Consider the following 16,483-nt stretch of genomic DNA (forward strand, 5'->3'; position numbering starts at 1 on the left):
CAGACCAGTAGAAGTACAGCGATACAGAGGTCCTAGGTGGTCGAAAAGATCCCGCCCCCCCCCCCCCTGTGTTCTGCAACTTCAAGTCAATGCGCCACCTGGCGGTGAAATGCCTGTCATTACAAGTCCAATTGAAATGAACGCAATCATTCACATCGAACCTTAATTGTGGACCGACCTTCGGCGGGCCGGATTAAAAAGACCAACGGGCCGGATTCGGCCCGCGGGCCGTAGTTTGCCCACCCCTGCTCTACACTCAACATTGTAGAGTGTAACAAAGGAAATGTACAGCAGCAGCCATATAATTGGGGACTATTTTAATTTTCATACGTGTTTTGATTTTGATCATTGTACTTTCACTTGTTAACACCTTCATATGACATCATTGCTCATAAACCCCAATACAGAGCGGCTGACTTTGTGTACGGTTCTTCTACAACTTGAAAGGCAAATAGAAAAAATAAAGCACACGTACACACTGGCACAAAATGAAACATTTAATGTATTTTTATGCAACATCCAACGACTGAAAATCTTTTCAGAACCACCAACATAAGACTGTTGTGAAATGTTCTCTAGAAATGCCTTCATCCAATGCATTTCAGCCTACTGCTATAAAAGGAATCATGTGTACAGTCCCACACATTTCAACACGGACACGGATTTGCCCTGACGCCGTGAGACAAACGACAGGGGGCCAGTAGTACTCTCTCCATGCATTTTATTTTGCATGTTTAGGATCAACATAAGCCAAATAATTTCTCAACGCGTGTCAATTTCTGTGCAAGGTGTAAATCAAAGACTGAGGAAAGTAAAAGACAAAATGAAAAAAAATCTTTGGTTGAAAGCAGGTTTGAAGATGATCGTGTGTTCAAACGTTACAGCACGTCCAAGTAATACGGAATTAAACAAGAGGATTATTCCCCCCCCCCACATCCATCACACACAAGTGACACTATTTTCTGGTTCACTCATAAACGGATTCAAAAAGGAACCGTTCTATTGTCAGAAGCCAAAAGACTGAGAGCGGTTAACCAGTCACCACGTTTGATCATTTGGCCTGCAGGTGGCTTTGAGCTCAAAACATCTTGCCGAATGGAAAGTGTGCATGCAACCACAAGACGTCAGGTCGGTTCTCAAAAACATTCTTGCTGGTCTGATGTGTGCCGGATTTCCAACTCAAAATGCAAATTGAAAAAGAGGAACAGAATACACAATCGAACCTCGCAACCAAGTTGAACTGATTACATTGCTTACCTAAAAGACAGAAAATTGTATACATGAGAGCTTTTCTCAAGCTTTTTTTTTCCCCTGACAAAAAAAGGTGAATGCATGAACTTAGCGGCGTTTTAAGATCCAGCTGGTAAACAAAAAAGAATTACTTGTAAAAAATAAAATTAAGAAAAGAATAGCAGACAGCTAAATCCGTCTTTTTTTTTTTTTGTGGCTAAATGGATACTACGCAACCTCGTTAATTGAAAGCCACTCATTCGGAAAGTTAATCAGAAAGCTGTACTCGTCAGATCAAATGTGTGAGATTTAAAATTTCAGATGAAATGGACCCGAAATTTGGGAGAATCACTGTGGTCGAACCGAAAACAAATTCCCATACTAGTCTTCTCTGCGTGGTTTATGCAGTTTTTTGGCAAACGTGGATGAAGTAGCACGGCGCACGAGTTTGACCGGGGACGTATGCCATGAAATCTCCATAGACCTTGTGCTCCACTTGGCCGTTGAAGGCTTCGCGCAGCAGCCCTTTAAAGTTCTCCAGGCGGTGAGGGTAGTAGGAGAGACGGAATTTACTGCGAACACACATTTGAAGATGGCTCTGTCAGCTTAATTACCAGGCCTTTATCAAACACCGTGACACAGGATGGGCAAGATTTTTCAACGAGTGGGCTGTATGTGGCTGGAATGCATTCAACTCCCATTTAACAGGTTGACATTGAACTGTGCACGCACTGCACTTTTGTCATTATTTAATTGAATACAAACGGACTTCCTATATGTTGGAGAAAAACGCGATTTCAAAAAAAGTAAAATTGATACGAATACGTCAGAGAAAAAGTGATTGCTTGAGCCAGGAGGGGGTGCAGCATATGTATATTTATGAATCGTGCAAACGAGGTCTCATATTTAGGCCGAGAAATGGCTGGACACGAGGCCCTCGATTTATGTCAAAGTTCTGTTCCTTTGATGGCAACGTAACCGAGAGTTGTAAATAAGTAAGTCGGACCACACCTTAGTCTATCACGAACCGACGCAAATGCAGCGGTGTCGTAAAGTAAACATAAATTTACAACAACCAAATGAAAAACAAATATGTGTTCGGTAACGTAGCGTCCTTTCTTGTGCCGTATGATGATGAATTCTTAACTCATTCGGTACCAGCCAATTTTAGACCAAGTCTGAAAAGACGTTTAAAAACGTCTTTGGGAGTGAATGGGTTAAGTGGCTGGGAAAACCGATTCACTGGGTAGGGGTTTGTTACCGCTACGTTTCAAATGCGGACAGCGTCGTAAACTGAAGAGCCCTTGTCGGAAGAAATGGCAAAAGAAAATGTGGCTACTTGTACCTGACATTGTGACCAGTGAGTGAGTTAACCAACCTCTGGCTGTTTTCAAGCCAATGACACCTACCTGACCTCAGGCAGGCTCTGAGGAGTGGTCTGAGGAACTTGGATGGTGTAGTCCAGAGTGATCATATGCGGCTTATTGTTTACCCACAGCACAGAAGTGGAAATGTCCTGAGTTAGATCGCTCTGCAAAACACGAAACAAACAATTCCACAATGACTAGAGTACAACGTAACTCAGGATGAATGCCAAGGCGAGGCAGCTTGATTTGCATGCACCCGTGATCCAAACCGCTTATCCTCATGAGGGTTGCGGGCATGCCGGAGCCTATCCCAGCTTTTTATAATGCCACATTTCATACGCAATGCGCTTCACGTAATTAAAAATATAACACTGAAAAACATTTCACGTTTTTAACCTGGATCTAATAGTATTTGCGCTGGGGAGTGATTTCCGCAGGCAGATTATTCCCAGCAATCAACCGGCAACCAGTTCAGGGTGTGCCCCGCCTACTTGCCCAAAGACAGGCTGGGATAGGCTCCGGCACGCTCAGGGCAACCTTGCGGGAGTCCGACGTTCACACCGGTTGCGCGGGACACATCCCGTAGGCGCGCGGGTAATAACCGCATACTCCCGGGGCCTGCCACAGAGCCCCAGACAGCTTCCAGCTAGGGAGACATGTCAGTCGAACTGAGGAGCTCTTCAAAATATCGTCCGCACTGACTCACAACGCCCCGAGTCACGGTCAGAAGCACCTCAACTAGACTATACACAGTTGTTGATTGGCACTACTTGCCCCTTCTGCGACGCGGGATGGTGGACCAGAATTTCCACGCACATGTCCAGATGTCATTCTCCATGGCCTCAGCAAATTTCTCCCATGTGCGCGTTTTGTCTTTGACAATATTATTGCTATATTATAGTCTCCCGTACCAAAATCCACGCGAGTGCAATTGGTGGAGAACGTGACCTTTGCCAACAGCTTCTCGAAATATCCACACTGACTCTCTTTTATTCTCAACTGTTTGTTCTCTTTATAAATCTGCCCCTTCTCTGACAATCGTGACATGTTCATGGTTCAATAAAAAAAAAAATACACATACCGTATATGCGCATAATATACATATATATATATTGTGTGCATACATATATGTATACAGGTGTATATATATATATATATATATATGCACACAGAACAGTATGTGGAACCTCAAAATCCAAAATAGGGTCACAATTTTTCCAGTGCAGTGGGTTGATAGATTGTGAGTCACCAATTGCAAATGTTTCGCGGAACTCCATTTCAGTCCCGTTTGGCCACATCGCTCGGTGCGCAACATGCGTCAGAGGTTCATTGTATCCTGTAACAAATATAACCGAGTCTGTTCCCCTTCATACCTTGTAGTAAACATTTTTTCCTTGCGGTGCCCGCCCAGTCTCTAGGATGTAGTCATAGTTGCGGTGGTCGATGATGAGGATTCCACCTGGTTTGACCATGCTTGCGATATTCTGGAGAGCCAACTTTTGGTCACTCTGGTCCCCTACGAGCGACACAACGCAATGTCATGACCGATGAAACCAAGAAGGAAACAACCAACGCTGGCATTCTCCATGTGTGTAGGCAAAGGCCACGGCATGAGGTTAGATTTGTGCCACAATCACAACTCTGTGAGAGGAAGTCTGGAAAACAACGTGTCGAGTGCACAAGGTGCACCTTGTCTGCATAACCGGCGGAGATGAGCCTCAAAAGGTGAAGAAGTGCGCTCACGCAATGCAGGCGCCCGTGAGCGTGCGGCATACATACCGTCTGCTAAAGTGAAAGACATTATATTGAATAGACCAGGGGTTGGCAACGCAGAATGTTGAAAGAGCCATATTGGACCAAACAAACAAATATGTCTGGAACCGCAAAGTATCGAAAGCCTGATATAAGCCTCGCAATGAAGGCAACACATGCTGTATGTATCGATATGGGCTATATTAGCCTACTATCAAAATGACAAAGTTGGCTACGAATAGACAATGAGCCTTCATGATCAAATGTGTTTTTCCCCTGCAGTGCATCCTGTAGAGCAAGGGGTGCCCAACCTCTTTTGACTGAAAATCTACTTTTCGATCAACCAACCTCCCCCGATCGACCCGTTACCGCACCCGCGCGCGTATACGCACGCACTTACATACGCATGCCATCGTGAGAAACGGCCAAAAACGGCCCCTAAGATGATCGAGGCATGGGATGCACTTTCGCAGCGCGTGAACTATCGTAGCTCATGTGTACCGTTTTAAAATGCTTCTCTCGGCCCTCCACATTCCCATTCTTTGCCAGTAGCCTCGGTGAATTGTACATGAAATGCAGCTTTTTTTTCTTTCTTTTTTTTTTTTTTACAACAGCCACCTGCCCGGCATCCCGTCCTGCTAAGAGAAACGTGCGTCACAGGCTATGACGCAAATCAACGTTTTCAGAAATGTTGAAATGTCATGTTCATTCAACACATTTTTTACAGCATTGGAAAACGTTATCATTTTGCATTTTCAAACATTTTTGAAATGCCACTAGGGCGGCGCTAAAGAGTCGCAGGTTGCTGATCCCCGGTATAGACTAACACAGGGGTGGGCAAACTTTTTGGCTCGGGGGCCGCATTGACTTTTAATATTTTGACAGAAGGGCCAGGTCAGCATGAGCTATTTGTACATTAAAAAAAATAAACTGCATTTGTTGACAGTCCATATCAAACATCAACAGAACATAAGCATGAAAGTACTGTATTAATATACTTTTGTTAAATGACAAAAGTGTTGTTGATGACCTATTTTAGCCTGTGCATCGCTGCAGATGGGTTGTGATCAGACCAGTAGAAGTAGAGCGATACAGAGGTCCTAGGTGGTCGAAAAGATTGCCCCCCCCCGTGTTCCGCAACTTCAAGTCAATGCGCCACCTGGCGGTGAAATGCCTGTCATTACAAGTCCAATTGAAATGAATGCAATCATTCACATCGAACCTTAATTGTGGACCGACCTTCGGCGGGCCGGATTAAAAAGACCAACGGGCCGGATTCGGCCCGCGGGCCGTAGTTTGCCCACCGCTGGACTAACAGGATCAAACAACTTTGGATGGATACGTGGTGTAGAAGCGAAGGAAATGCTAGCGCCGGCCTTGCATTTCACAGGCAAGCAGAACAAATGTCCTTTGGCAATGACCCAACTAAAAAGTAGTCCTAAGACGGTTGGTCGACTGTGCACTCGAAGAGAGTAGCCGACTATATTGACATTGTATGAACAACAAACGTTAAAGGTTAATGCCAGTGAATCAACGAAACAGCTTTGAGGTCTTGCGTCTTCCACAAATAAGCATTGAGGGTTCATTGCTGAAGGAGCGTGGACGTTAACGACATGGCACCTTACAATCGACACTAAAATAGCGTACCTTCATACCAGATATTTTGAAAGGTGCTTTTCCTCTCGATAATGGTTTTAGTCATTTTATCTTTAATTCGTTTTGTTTTTCTTATTTGAAACGAGTAAAAAAATACTGAGAATAATTTTTCAACAGACGTTGACTTTTTCATAGTTGCGTTAACCTCAAATTCAATAATCATCTACATGGACTGATATGAAATATTCCTATCGCGATACACTTCAGCCATATTGTCCAGCCCTATAAAACAGAATCGTTTATTCTGATTAAAATAATGTAAGTCCGATGATTACTGATACTTATTGTGACAAGATTCATACATTCGATTACGCGTTAACGAGTGCGGACAAGTCAAGAAGATTAGAAGCTTTTGTTTTCAACCAAAAGTGCGACTGAAAAAATAAACGCCACAAACTGGACCGCATACGGTACCTTTAAAATCTGGTAAGTGAGCGAATGAGTTGCCAAGGCAAATAACCGCGTCAAAGCCGTCTCCTCCCGGTTTCTGGATGTCTTCTGGGAGCGTCAGCCAGTTGGCTTCTTCAATCACTGCAAAATACCCACAACCCCCAAAAACAGACGTTATAGAAAACAATAGTTTACCCGCACATACATTAAATACACAATATAATACAATCAAATCTATGTAAACACAGTACATGTATATTGTGCAGTGCCATGAAAAAGTATTTGCCCCTTTCCCGAGTCCTGTGTTCTTTGCATATTTATCACGCGCAAAGTTTTCAGTTTATCAAACCAATTTTAATATCACACAGAGAGAACCCAAGAAAATATAAAATTGTTTCTAAATGATAAAATCCTTTACCAAGGGGGGTAAATATTCAAAGCTATCTGGCTCTATGTGAAAAGTAAAAAAAAAAAAAAAAAAAAAGCAAAATAAAGGTTTTGGAGCGGCCAAGTCAGTCGCTAATGGTGTAGTGGTACACTCGCGGGCAGCACGGGATCGGTTCCTACTCATTGTCAGTGTGCATGTGGGTGTGAATGGTCGTTTGTCTCTATCGATGCCCTGTGACTGACTGGCGAACAGTTCCGGGTGTAGTCCGCCTTCCGCCCGAAGTCAGCGAAGATAGGCTCCAGCAACTCCCCGCAACCCTCTTCAGGATAAGCGGTGTTGAAAATGGATGCATGGATGGAGTGGCCAAGTCCAGATTTGAATCAAATTGACATGCTGTGGTGTGACCTTAAACGGGCGGTTCTGCTAGAAGACCCTCCCGATTTGGCGGCGCTGAAGCAATTCTACAAAGAAAGGTGGGCCAAAATTCCTCCAGAGCGATGAGAAAGACTCATCACCAATTATCGCTTGATTTCAGTTATTTGCCGCCAAAGGTGGCGCAAGCCCATTATTAGGTTCGGGGCGTAATGACTTTCTTCCACATGGGGTGTTTACACGTCCGCTATTGGCTGGCAGCCAGTTCAGGTTGAACCCCCCGCCTACTGCCCGAAAACAGCTGGGATAGCTTCCGGCATGCCCGGCGAGCCCCGTGAGGATACGCGGTTCAGGAAAACGGATGAATGGATGGATAGCTTAACATACAGCTACAGCTTCGTGTTTGCTTTCAAAACTTAGCTCGTAGCAGACGTGCGCACATTTTCAGCACGACGTCTCTGACCCACTGGCGGAAGGACACTTTGATCCTCTCCTCTTTCATCTAGAACTGCTTCAGACAACAAAATGTATGCGGAAAAGTGGTGAAGATTGCACGACTGTCTGCGTCCTATGTGTTGTGTTGTGTTGTGTTACTTTTTGTTATTTTGACTTCAAAATGGCGCCGCGAGAGTGGCTGCCTTTCCAGCAGCTCCTATATTTTGTTGTTCGACTTCTTCCTTTGATAATTTTGCTGCTGTGAATTGGGAATTTCTCCATTGCGAGACGAATAAAGGTTTTCTTATCTTATCTTATAGCTTTGTGCCTCCATAAATTAAATCGGCATTCAGAAACTGCATTCTTCTATTTCATTGCGTTCTCTCGATGTGATATTCAAATTGGCTTGATGAACCGAAACCTTTGTGTGTCACAAATACACACAGAACGCAGAAATCAGGAAGCGGGCAAAAGCCTTTTCAGTGCGCCATGCATACATTCATAAATACACACCTTTATTGTACAAACATTAGCGTTTGATCCTTCAACTGTCAGCATAAAGCTTTGATTCGTTGGTAGTCGAATAAATTTGCTGAGCACTGAACGAAGCACCCAATGAAGCATTTGTTTCAGGTTGTTGGCGTCACGCTAGAACACAACCAAATACTGTATTCAACAAAATACATGTACATTATTGGATGTACGAGGACAGAGGACGCCGCACAAAATACGCAGACGTGTAAAAAGGTGAGAAAAAGACGAACTTTTTGTTGTTTCCAAACGGAAGTTCTATCGCGGCAAAAATATCGTACCCCATTGGTCAAAGGCTGCTTCTTTCCTTCTCTCCCATCTCGCCTTCAGCGCATACTTGAGCATTTTGTCGCTGGCATCCACACTCACCACATTGAAGCCCTCCTCCACCAGCATAATGGAGTCCACCCTGCAAAATACAAAGCGCACGTTCTGTAAACAACCTCTGCGATGCTTCCGCGAAACAGAATCCAGGAATCGACTATTTTATGGGATGATTAATGTGTTGATTTAAATATAATGCCGACGGGTGTTTTCGGGAAATGTTTGGTTCATTCTGGTCCGCGCGGGTCGGCAAGGCAGCAATGTCACGAGAACAGCCGTGAACTGCTTTGACGTGTTCATACTTGTCTGGGGGGGGGAGGCGTAGAAGGAAATGTGGCTTGTTTTGTCAACAGGTTTGGCGAGTGCTAAACTTGGCTCATGAAAAACTTGCGGATGAGCAGTTTCTCAACTCAACTCGACTGTACTTATAGAGCACTTTAAAACAGCCAACGCCGTACGCAAAGTGTTACACGTGGAGCAAAAATCATATACAGACACGAGAAAGCACAAAAACACTCAAACTAAAACTCAATCTAATGATGAATCAAAAGTCAAAGAATAGGAGTGAGTTTTGGGACAAGTTTTAAAGATGGGCAGCGAGGGGGGGGGGGGCTTGTCGAATGTTCAAAGGGCGGTCATGTCATTCCAAAGAGAGGGACCAGCAACTGAAAAGGCTCGATCCCCTCTGAGCTTCCGCTCAGTTCTGGGTACCTCTAAGAAGGTCCGCTTTGATGAAAATGCAAGCAAACGCAAACATATGGACTGACAAAACAATGGACTTTCTGTTTTATTCTAGTCGCTCTGAACTACTATCTCAATCTAATAAAAGTCAAGCCTTAAGATGGACATACATACATCCATACACATACATTATATATTATATATATATGTTTTCTTTCTTTCAAAAGATCATTTACATTTCTCTTGTCAGAGACGTATTCATTTAACAATGTTATTTTGTATTTGTAGTTGACATGGTTTTCCAATTAAGGGTTGAGGTTTTTCAATTTAACCCGGAATATCTAGAGCAGGGGTGTCAAACTCATTTCACATTGTGGGCCACATACGGACTCGGCAGATGTCAAGTGGGCCGGACCATTAACATTATACCATACTCTGCTAGAAATAACCAAAATATCATGTCTTTCCTTTGTTTTGGTATAAAGAAGCATTGGTGCATTGATACCGTCTGCTGTGTTGGGTCTGTCTCAGGGACGGATTGAGACTGCTGTTTTCATCTCTGATCAAAACGGTCTGCCCCTAGCGGATAATCCATGAATTTAATTTTATTAAAAATATTCATTCTGTGTCTTTAATGCATTTTTTTCACTTTTGAATTATCCTGCCGGCCAGATTGTACCTCCATAGGGGGCCAGTTCCGGCCCGCGGGCCGTATGTTTGACACCCCTGATCTAGAGACAACCTGCACCCGACCTCAAAGCCTTTGCTATCCATGTTGAACAAAAACAAGACAGATTGGGCAATATGCAGTGGACGACGACCTGGAAAAGTACTGCACTGCAATGATTAACAGCAACTAAGTATGACAAGGGGAATGCACTGAGAAAATCATTCCAGCAGACAAACAAATTATAAAATCCAATCCATGTTAACACTGGTTCACCCCCAGATCAAATAATATTGATCTGGGGGGTGGCGAGCCTGGCTGGCAACCAGTTCATGGGTGTACCCCGCCTACTTGCCCGAAGGCAGCTGGGATAGGCTCCAACATGGCCGCAACCCTTGTGAGGATAAGCGGATTGGAAAATGGATGGGGTGGAGCGGGTGGGGGGGGGGGGGGGGAAGATTCATCTACTTTCTACAAGATAGTGCAAGTCCTCACTAGGTTGAGCTGGAGTTGATCCCAGCTGACTTTGTGTAAGAAGCGGAGTGCACCCTGGACTGGTATATGAACCCTACATCTATACCCACCCATGTAACTCTGCAGATGAGTCATAGAGTGAGATGGGACAGAAAACATTCTGGGCTCCTTTAGGAAAGCCAGTTATAACACCGTTCCACTCTGATCATGTTTACATCGCGATGTAACACACACGTCTGGTAAATGAGGATCATACCGAGTTCACCATAAATATGAGAACAACTTTTGCGAGAAAGCAAATTTAACCATGTTTAATTTTGCTTATGTAAAGACGTGCAGCGCCGACAGTGACATTCTGTCTGGTAAAAATCGTCAAAGTAGTCAGACCGAAACTTGTAATAATGACTGTGTGATGGTGTCCGTGACCGCATTGACGTTGTTCAGAAAATAAATCTATCGTAAAGAACATTGTCATACACAATAAAACAATACAGGATGTTTGATATAGGGGCTACATTTCAGCCCAATGTGCCCCGCCCCCCCGGTGCCGATGCCGACTTTGGGCCTAATTCTGACAGGGAAGCTTCATTCGACTCTGCCGGGGCCGTCAATATGCTCCAAAGCTATCCAGTGTCTGTGTTTCATCTGAAGAAAGCCTTGACAGAATGTGAAAACGTGATGGGAGACCATGGGATGAATGATAGGAGATCGTACAACACGCAACGTTTTGTGCAAATGGGGCTCCCGTGGTCATGGAAAAATAGCCTAATGCAGTTGGTTTGAATTTGTATGGCTCACACTGCGGCCTTGTCTCACCGCTGATACACTATCACAATAGGTAAACACACAACTGTGAACCAGTCAAAACTATGTGTAACCTGCAGCTGTCACGGTCAGTTTATCAACCCACGAAAGTGCTTTCCTACACAAGTGTTGGTCCATTGTCACATAGAAGTGATTATACTGTATGCCACGTAGCTTAAGCCTCATACTGCCACAGAGGCAGGAACTGAACGAACGAGTGGTGCAACTCTGCACATTCATTATTCTCCATCCTCAAATGTTGTCCTCACTTGACCGGTTCAATGGGTTCAAATGCACCGCCCCCAAACCCCCAAAAACCATTTTGGCAAGGTTTTTTTCTTTTTCAATTACACATCTGAGTGATTGATCAGGGAGGATGCATGTCTATTATATTTTTATATGGACAGGTTGAAAGATACTTGCACAGGAGCCTATCAAGTCGGGGTCCACTTTTTCTAAAACAAGCCAAACTTATATACAGTCAAAGCCGATGTATAATTTATATTGCAGACATACAATATAACCTCATATGTATTGGAAAGGTAAGCCGGCTTTGCTGACAGACAACGGTCAAAATTGAATTGTCTTATACATGTTATTGATTCTGGTGCGTGTGGTAGCAGGCAGGTATTCGTGCCCGCTCGGTCTGACTTTACCCTGTTCCGCAGGCAACATCCAGCACTCTTCGGACACCGTGTTTTTCCAACAGTGACACCACCCAGCTTTTGTACTCCTGCGTCCTGCTCTGCGTGTTTCCAATGTAGAGCTGCCAGACTTTTGCTGCTTTGCCGTCCGCGTACTGATCAGGAAGACCCTCAGCGGCCACGCCGAGTGAGCGGGTCCGAAACACACCGTCGACCGACATGCTGCCCTTGCTGCTTTGCGTCAGTGTTTTCTCAGTTTAAGCACGGAGCGACTGGGTTGTCAACGTGGAGTCTGGACACATGCTAACCGATTTTGAGGTTGTTATTATTCATACGAGGAACATGGGGGGCGAAAAACTTTAACCCAATGATACGCTGCTGGGAATCGACGCCTACTTTGTGATTGGCCAAAGATAGATGCGTCACGTCCGTATTTACTTCCGGGATATATGTCAGGTTCTCTTTAACCGGCGTTTAGTCGCGCAGGAACATCTTGTGGGATTTTGGCTTGCACATGTTCGATAATAACATTTATTTATCGTAATATCCCCCCCCCATCTCATATTTGGGGGTTCTGAAGCATCTCACACCCCAATATAATTTTAGACGCAAATAATTTAAACTTTCCGGAGGAAATCTACTTCCTTAAAACAAACAATAGGGCAAACTATAGCCACTGTTTCATCATGCACAGACTCAATTATAAAAGAATAGTCAGATAAAATGCAAATGCTTGTTTTTAAATCCACTGTTTTCGTATAATTAAATATGCATTCAATTTTCATTACATATTTATTTTTATTCCCCCAGTGGTACGTTCTTCATGTTTCTTGTACATTGCAAATGCGAAATAAAGTTGGAGAAATGTGAAATAAAACATGATAGTTTGGTCTGCTACCATTTATGTATGTACTTATTTGTTTATTTGTTCATTTAAATCAAAACGGGTCCGCTGCAATTAACTTGAACCAGGGCAGTCAATTTCCGTTATGGTATGTCCTTTTTTATTGAATTTTTAAAAATAATTCTTCTCAAAGGTGAACATTTCCTGTGAGATGACAACGTTTAAATAAACTCATTCACCCATGGTTGGTGCCAGGTGCCAGCCTTGTGTCTGCTTTTTGCCCCGTTTTATCAACAATCCCCCTCGACTAATCTCACACCCGTACTTTAGTAGGTGAGACCGGGGCTTGATGTCGCACGGGTCGGTTGACAACTTGCAATTAACTCCACTAGAGAGCGCAACTAAAAAATGGAGTACTATACTGGCCTTTTTCCTTTATGTCAGTGGTCCCCAACTTTTTTTGTGTCACGGACCAGTTGAGACAAGACACGCTGTTCGCCGACCGGCAACCTTTTTTTTCCCATCGTTTTTAAATTGCCAGTTTTAAAGCACTGGTACTGACACCTAAGATAATTATGGAGTAATTCAACATATTTTATTAACATTAACTTCAAACTGTTCTTCAGTCTGACAAATGTAGAACAAAATAACACAGTGAACGACTAAGAAATTGATACTAAGAAAAATAATTTTTAAGTTATGATCTGACATACGGCATTAGCATCATTGCTACTTGTCAGCGACTAAACTGTTTACGTGAGCAGGTTATGCAATCCCTCCTCGCATTTTTCATGCTTTCCATTTGATCACTTGGATGCTACTTGTTCAAATGATTCAACAGGTTTTTTTTTGTATTGCCTTGTTTTTGACGACATACATTATTTGTTGCAATATATCTTATGACATATAATAATAATAATATAATAATGCATTTTATTTAAAAGCGCCTTTCATGCCACCCAAGGACACTGTACAGACAATAAGAAAATACAATGTAAAAATTAGTAAACGAGATATTATATAAAAACAGGACATAAAATCATAAAATAGTGATACAACCTACCTGATGATGGTGCACCATGTCACATGTTCAGACATCTGGATGCTTCTAAGTCTGCACTGACACAAAATATGACATGAATGCAAAATACATACCTGAGACTTTGTCTTTCATCTGGTACACATTTTGTTTATATTTGATGTATTGATTCCAGGAAATAGCTCAAAGTGTAGAATGTGTACCATCAAGCCACGGTCTCCCCTATTTTGTACTATTTATGTAAGATTTTATGCATGCCACACAGTGTTGATAAAGTCACCACAAAATATGGTAATGCAATGATTGCTGAACACAAAACATTAAATATAGTACAAGTAAATAATTCATTGCAAATTTCCCCATTGTGGGACAAATAACATCTTAATTCAGTGACAGCTCAAACAATTGTTTTTGTATTTCCCCTGGGTTATGATTTCTCTTTATTTCTCAAAATTTCTTTCCACTGATCTATGGTCTTACTTTGTCACGTATGCTGGCAGTGAAGTTGGTCATTGATTACAAACTGGGGTTACTGTTTAAATATGGTCTTATCTGGTTTAGGTAACTGGAAAAAGGCAGTCTGGTAGTGTTCAAAGGTTCCTGTCCAATTTATTACGCAGAACAAATCACACACGCTTTCTGGGTCATCTGCATGAGATACTTGTAACCTATATATTAATTTAAGCCTTTCGCCATGTTTATGGATTGTAGGCTGTATGCTTTACATTACTGGTGATTGGTGAGATGTGCTAAATTGCTAGATTTTGTTTTGGTCATCATTCCATGATGCTGGTAGAATACCAGTTAATAGTATTTTAAAAACAGAAGGATTGGTTTCATGAGAACTATACGACTGCATACACAATACATAGCATTTTCACATTAGTGATCTTGACACAAATGTGCAGGGAGAGGGTCACTAATCTTTGTAACTTGCGAAAAACAAGTTAGATGGCCCTCTACGATAAACAGTGACACCCAGTGGCGGCTGGCGGAGCTTTTCCCAAGGAGTTTTGTAGTGTACAGTGCTGTATAGCTTTCCATCCATTTTCTATCCCACTTATCCTCATCTGAGAATGGATCCTATCCTAGCTGGGTACACCCATACCTGTCAACTTTTCGGAGCGCCAACCTGTATAAACTACCCAAAAAAAATCCTTATAAAGAGCAAAAAAACCTTGTAACATACCATGTTATAATAACGGCAACATAACATGTCAAAATAACGGCAGAAAGGAACCCACGAAATTTTCAATGATATTTATTGTAGATCTCCATAATACAATGTCTGGTTAATGTCTAATCATCATTCTACTTAGTGGCATTACTGTGTTCAGAGTTGTATTCCTGCGTTACTTTTTTCACCAACTCCAAATGCTGACCCATCGGCTCGAAGTTACAGCATCCATTCATATTTACTTTGGAAATGAAAGCATTCGAGTAGACTAGCACCATTCTGGGCAAAAGCAAACGGAACTACCTGTTGGGGGGGGGGACAGAAATTTTCAGAATCCGTATGATTCGTGCGATACGGCCATATATGTAAGATTCACCACAAAATCCGTATGAACTACGGCTAAACCGTATGAGTTGACAGGCATGTACACCCTGGATTGGTCACCAGTCAATATATATCGAGGCACACTGTTGTAGAGCAGTGTTTTTCAAACGTTTTCGAGTCAAGGCACACTTCTTTTATTGAAAAAAATCTCGCGGCACAACACTTGCCGAAAATGTGAAAACCACCGCTTATTTGAACAATTAACGTGTTATATTGTTACTATAACCGTTTTTGACATTTAAGAATGGCGTTAAAACAGCTTGAATTGGAATCAAATGAACACAAAGAAAGAAGTATTTTATGATCTTTCATTTTTATTGTTTCACCGTCATCCTGCATTAATGCGTCACAAATTCGCTTGTCTGTCGGTTAAAGACAAGGCAATTGGCTAGCTGTTGCTGCTCCCTAGCGGTATGAGAGGGTACTATATGATTACTTTCTGCGTGATAGACCGCACAGGCATACAAATTGGCTATTTTCCCGCGACACACCTGACAATGTCTAGCGTCACACTGGTGTGCCACGGCACAGGGTTTGAAAAACACTGTTCTAGAGCAAGAGCTTATCCCAGCTGACGGACTGCACCCTGATCTGTCTGAGAGCCAATTGCAGGGCACAAATAGACAAACATCCACACCTATGGACAATTTAGACTGCAGGGGTGGGCAATTCCAGTCCTGGAGAGCCGATATCCTCCATGTTTTCCATCCCTCCCTGTTGCAACACACCTGATTCTAATGATCAGATCATCCGCAAGCTCTGCGGAAGCCTGATATTGAACCTGATCATTCGAACCAGGTGTGTTGCAACAGGGAGAGATGGAAAACATGCAGGACAGCGGCCCTCTAGGATTGGAATTGCCCACTGCCGATTTAGAGTAGTCAATTGCTATTCACTTACTGAGCAAGTGTTGGGAATGGGGGAGGAAGCTGGAGAATACACACAGAAAGAACACTTCACACAAGAGGCTCACAGTCTGGTTTTGAACCCACAAACTCGGAAGTGTGAGGCGGATGTGCCATTATTATTATCCATCCATCCATTTTCCGAACCGCTTGATCCTCACTAGGGTCGCGGGGGGTGCTGGAGCCTATCCCAGCCGTCTTCGGGCAGTAGGCGGGGGACACCCTGAATCGGTTGCCAGCCAATCGCAGGGCACACACAGAGACGAACAACCATCCACACCCACACTCACACCTAGAGACAATTTAGAGCGTCCAATCAACCTGCCATGCATGTTTTTGGAGGAAACCGGAGCACCCGGAGAAAACCCACGCAGGCCCGGGGAGAACATGCAAACTCCACACAGGGAGGCCGGAGCTGG

General features: G+C 43.2%; 1 protein-coding gene across 1 annotated transcript; it reads right to left on the minus strand.

Moving 5' to 3' along the window:
- Positions 1 to 482: 482 nt before the first annotated feature.
- Positions 483 to 12,037, minus strand: LOC147195738 (glycine N-methyltransferase-like). The gene is made up of 6 exons (XM_086127282.1): positions 11,728 to 12,037; positions 8,403 to 8,530; positions 6,420 to 6,536; positions 3,971 to 4,113; positions 2,640 to 2,761; positions 483 to 1,802 (listed from the first exon to the last, which is right to left on the minus strand). The coding sequence occupies exons 1-6, from the start codon at positions 11,934 to 11,936 to the stop codon at positions 1,631 to 1,633; spliced, it is 891 nt and encodes a 296-aa protein (XP_085983408.1). The 5' UTR covers positions 11,937 to 12,037; the 3' UTR covers positions 483 to 1,630.
- Between the last annotated feature and the right edge of the window lie 4,446 nt (positions 12,038 to 16,483).

The sequence above is a fragment of the Hippocampus guttulatus genome, chromosome 13 (genome assembly GCF_054856545.1).
Source record: "Hippocampus guttulatus isolate MCC_2025c chromosome 13, RoL_Hgut_1.0, whole genome shotgun sequence".
Classification (NCBI taxonomy): Eukaryota; Metazoa; Chordata; class Actinopteri; order Syngnathiformes; family Syngnathidae; genus Hippocampus; species Hippocampus guttulatus.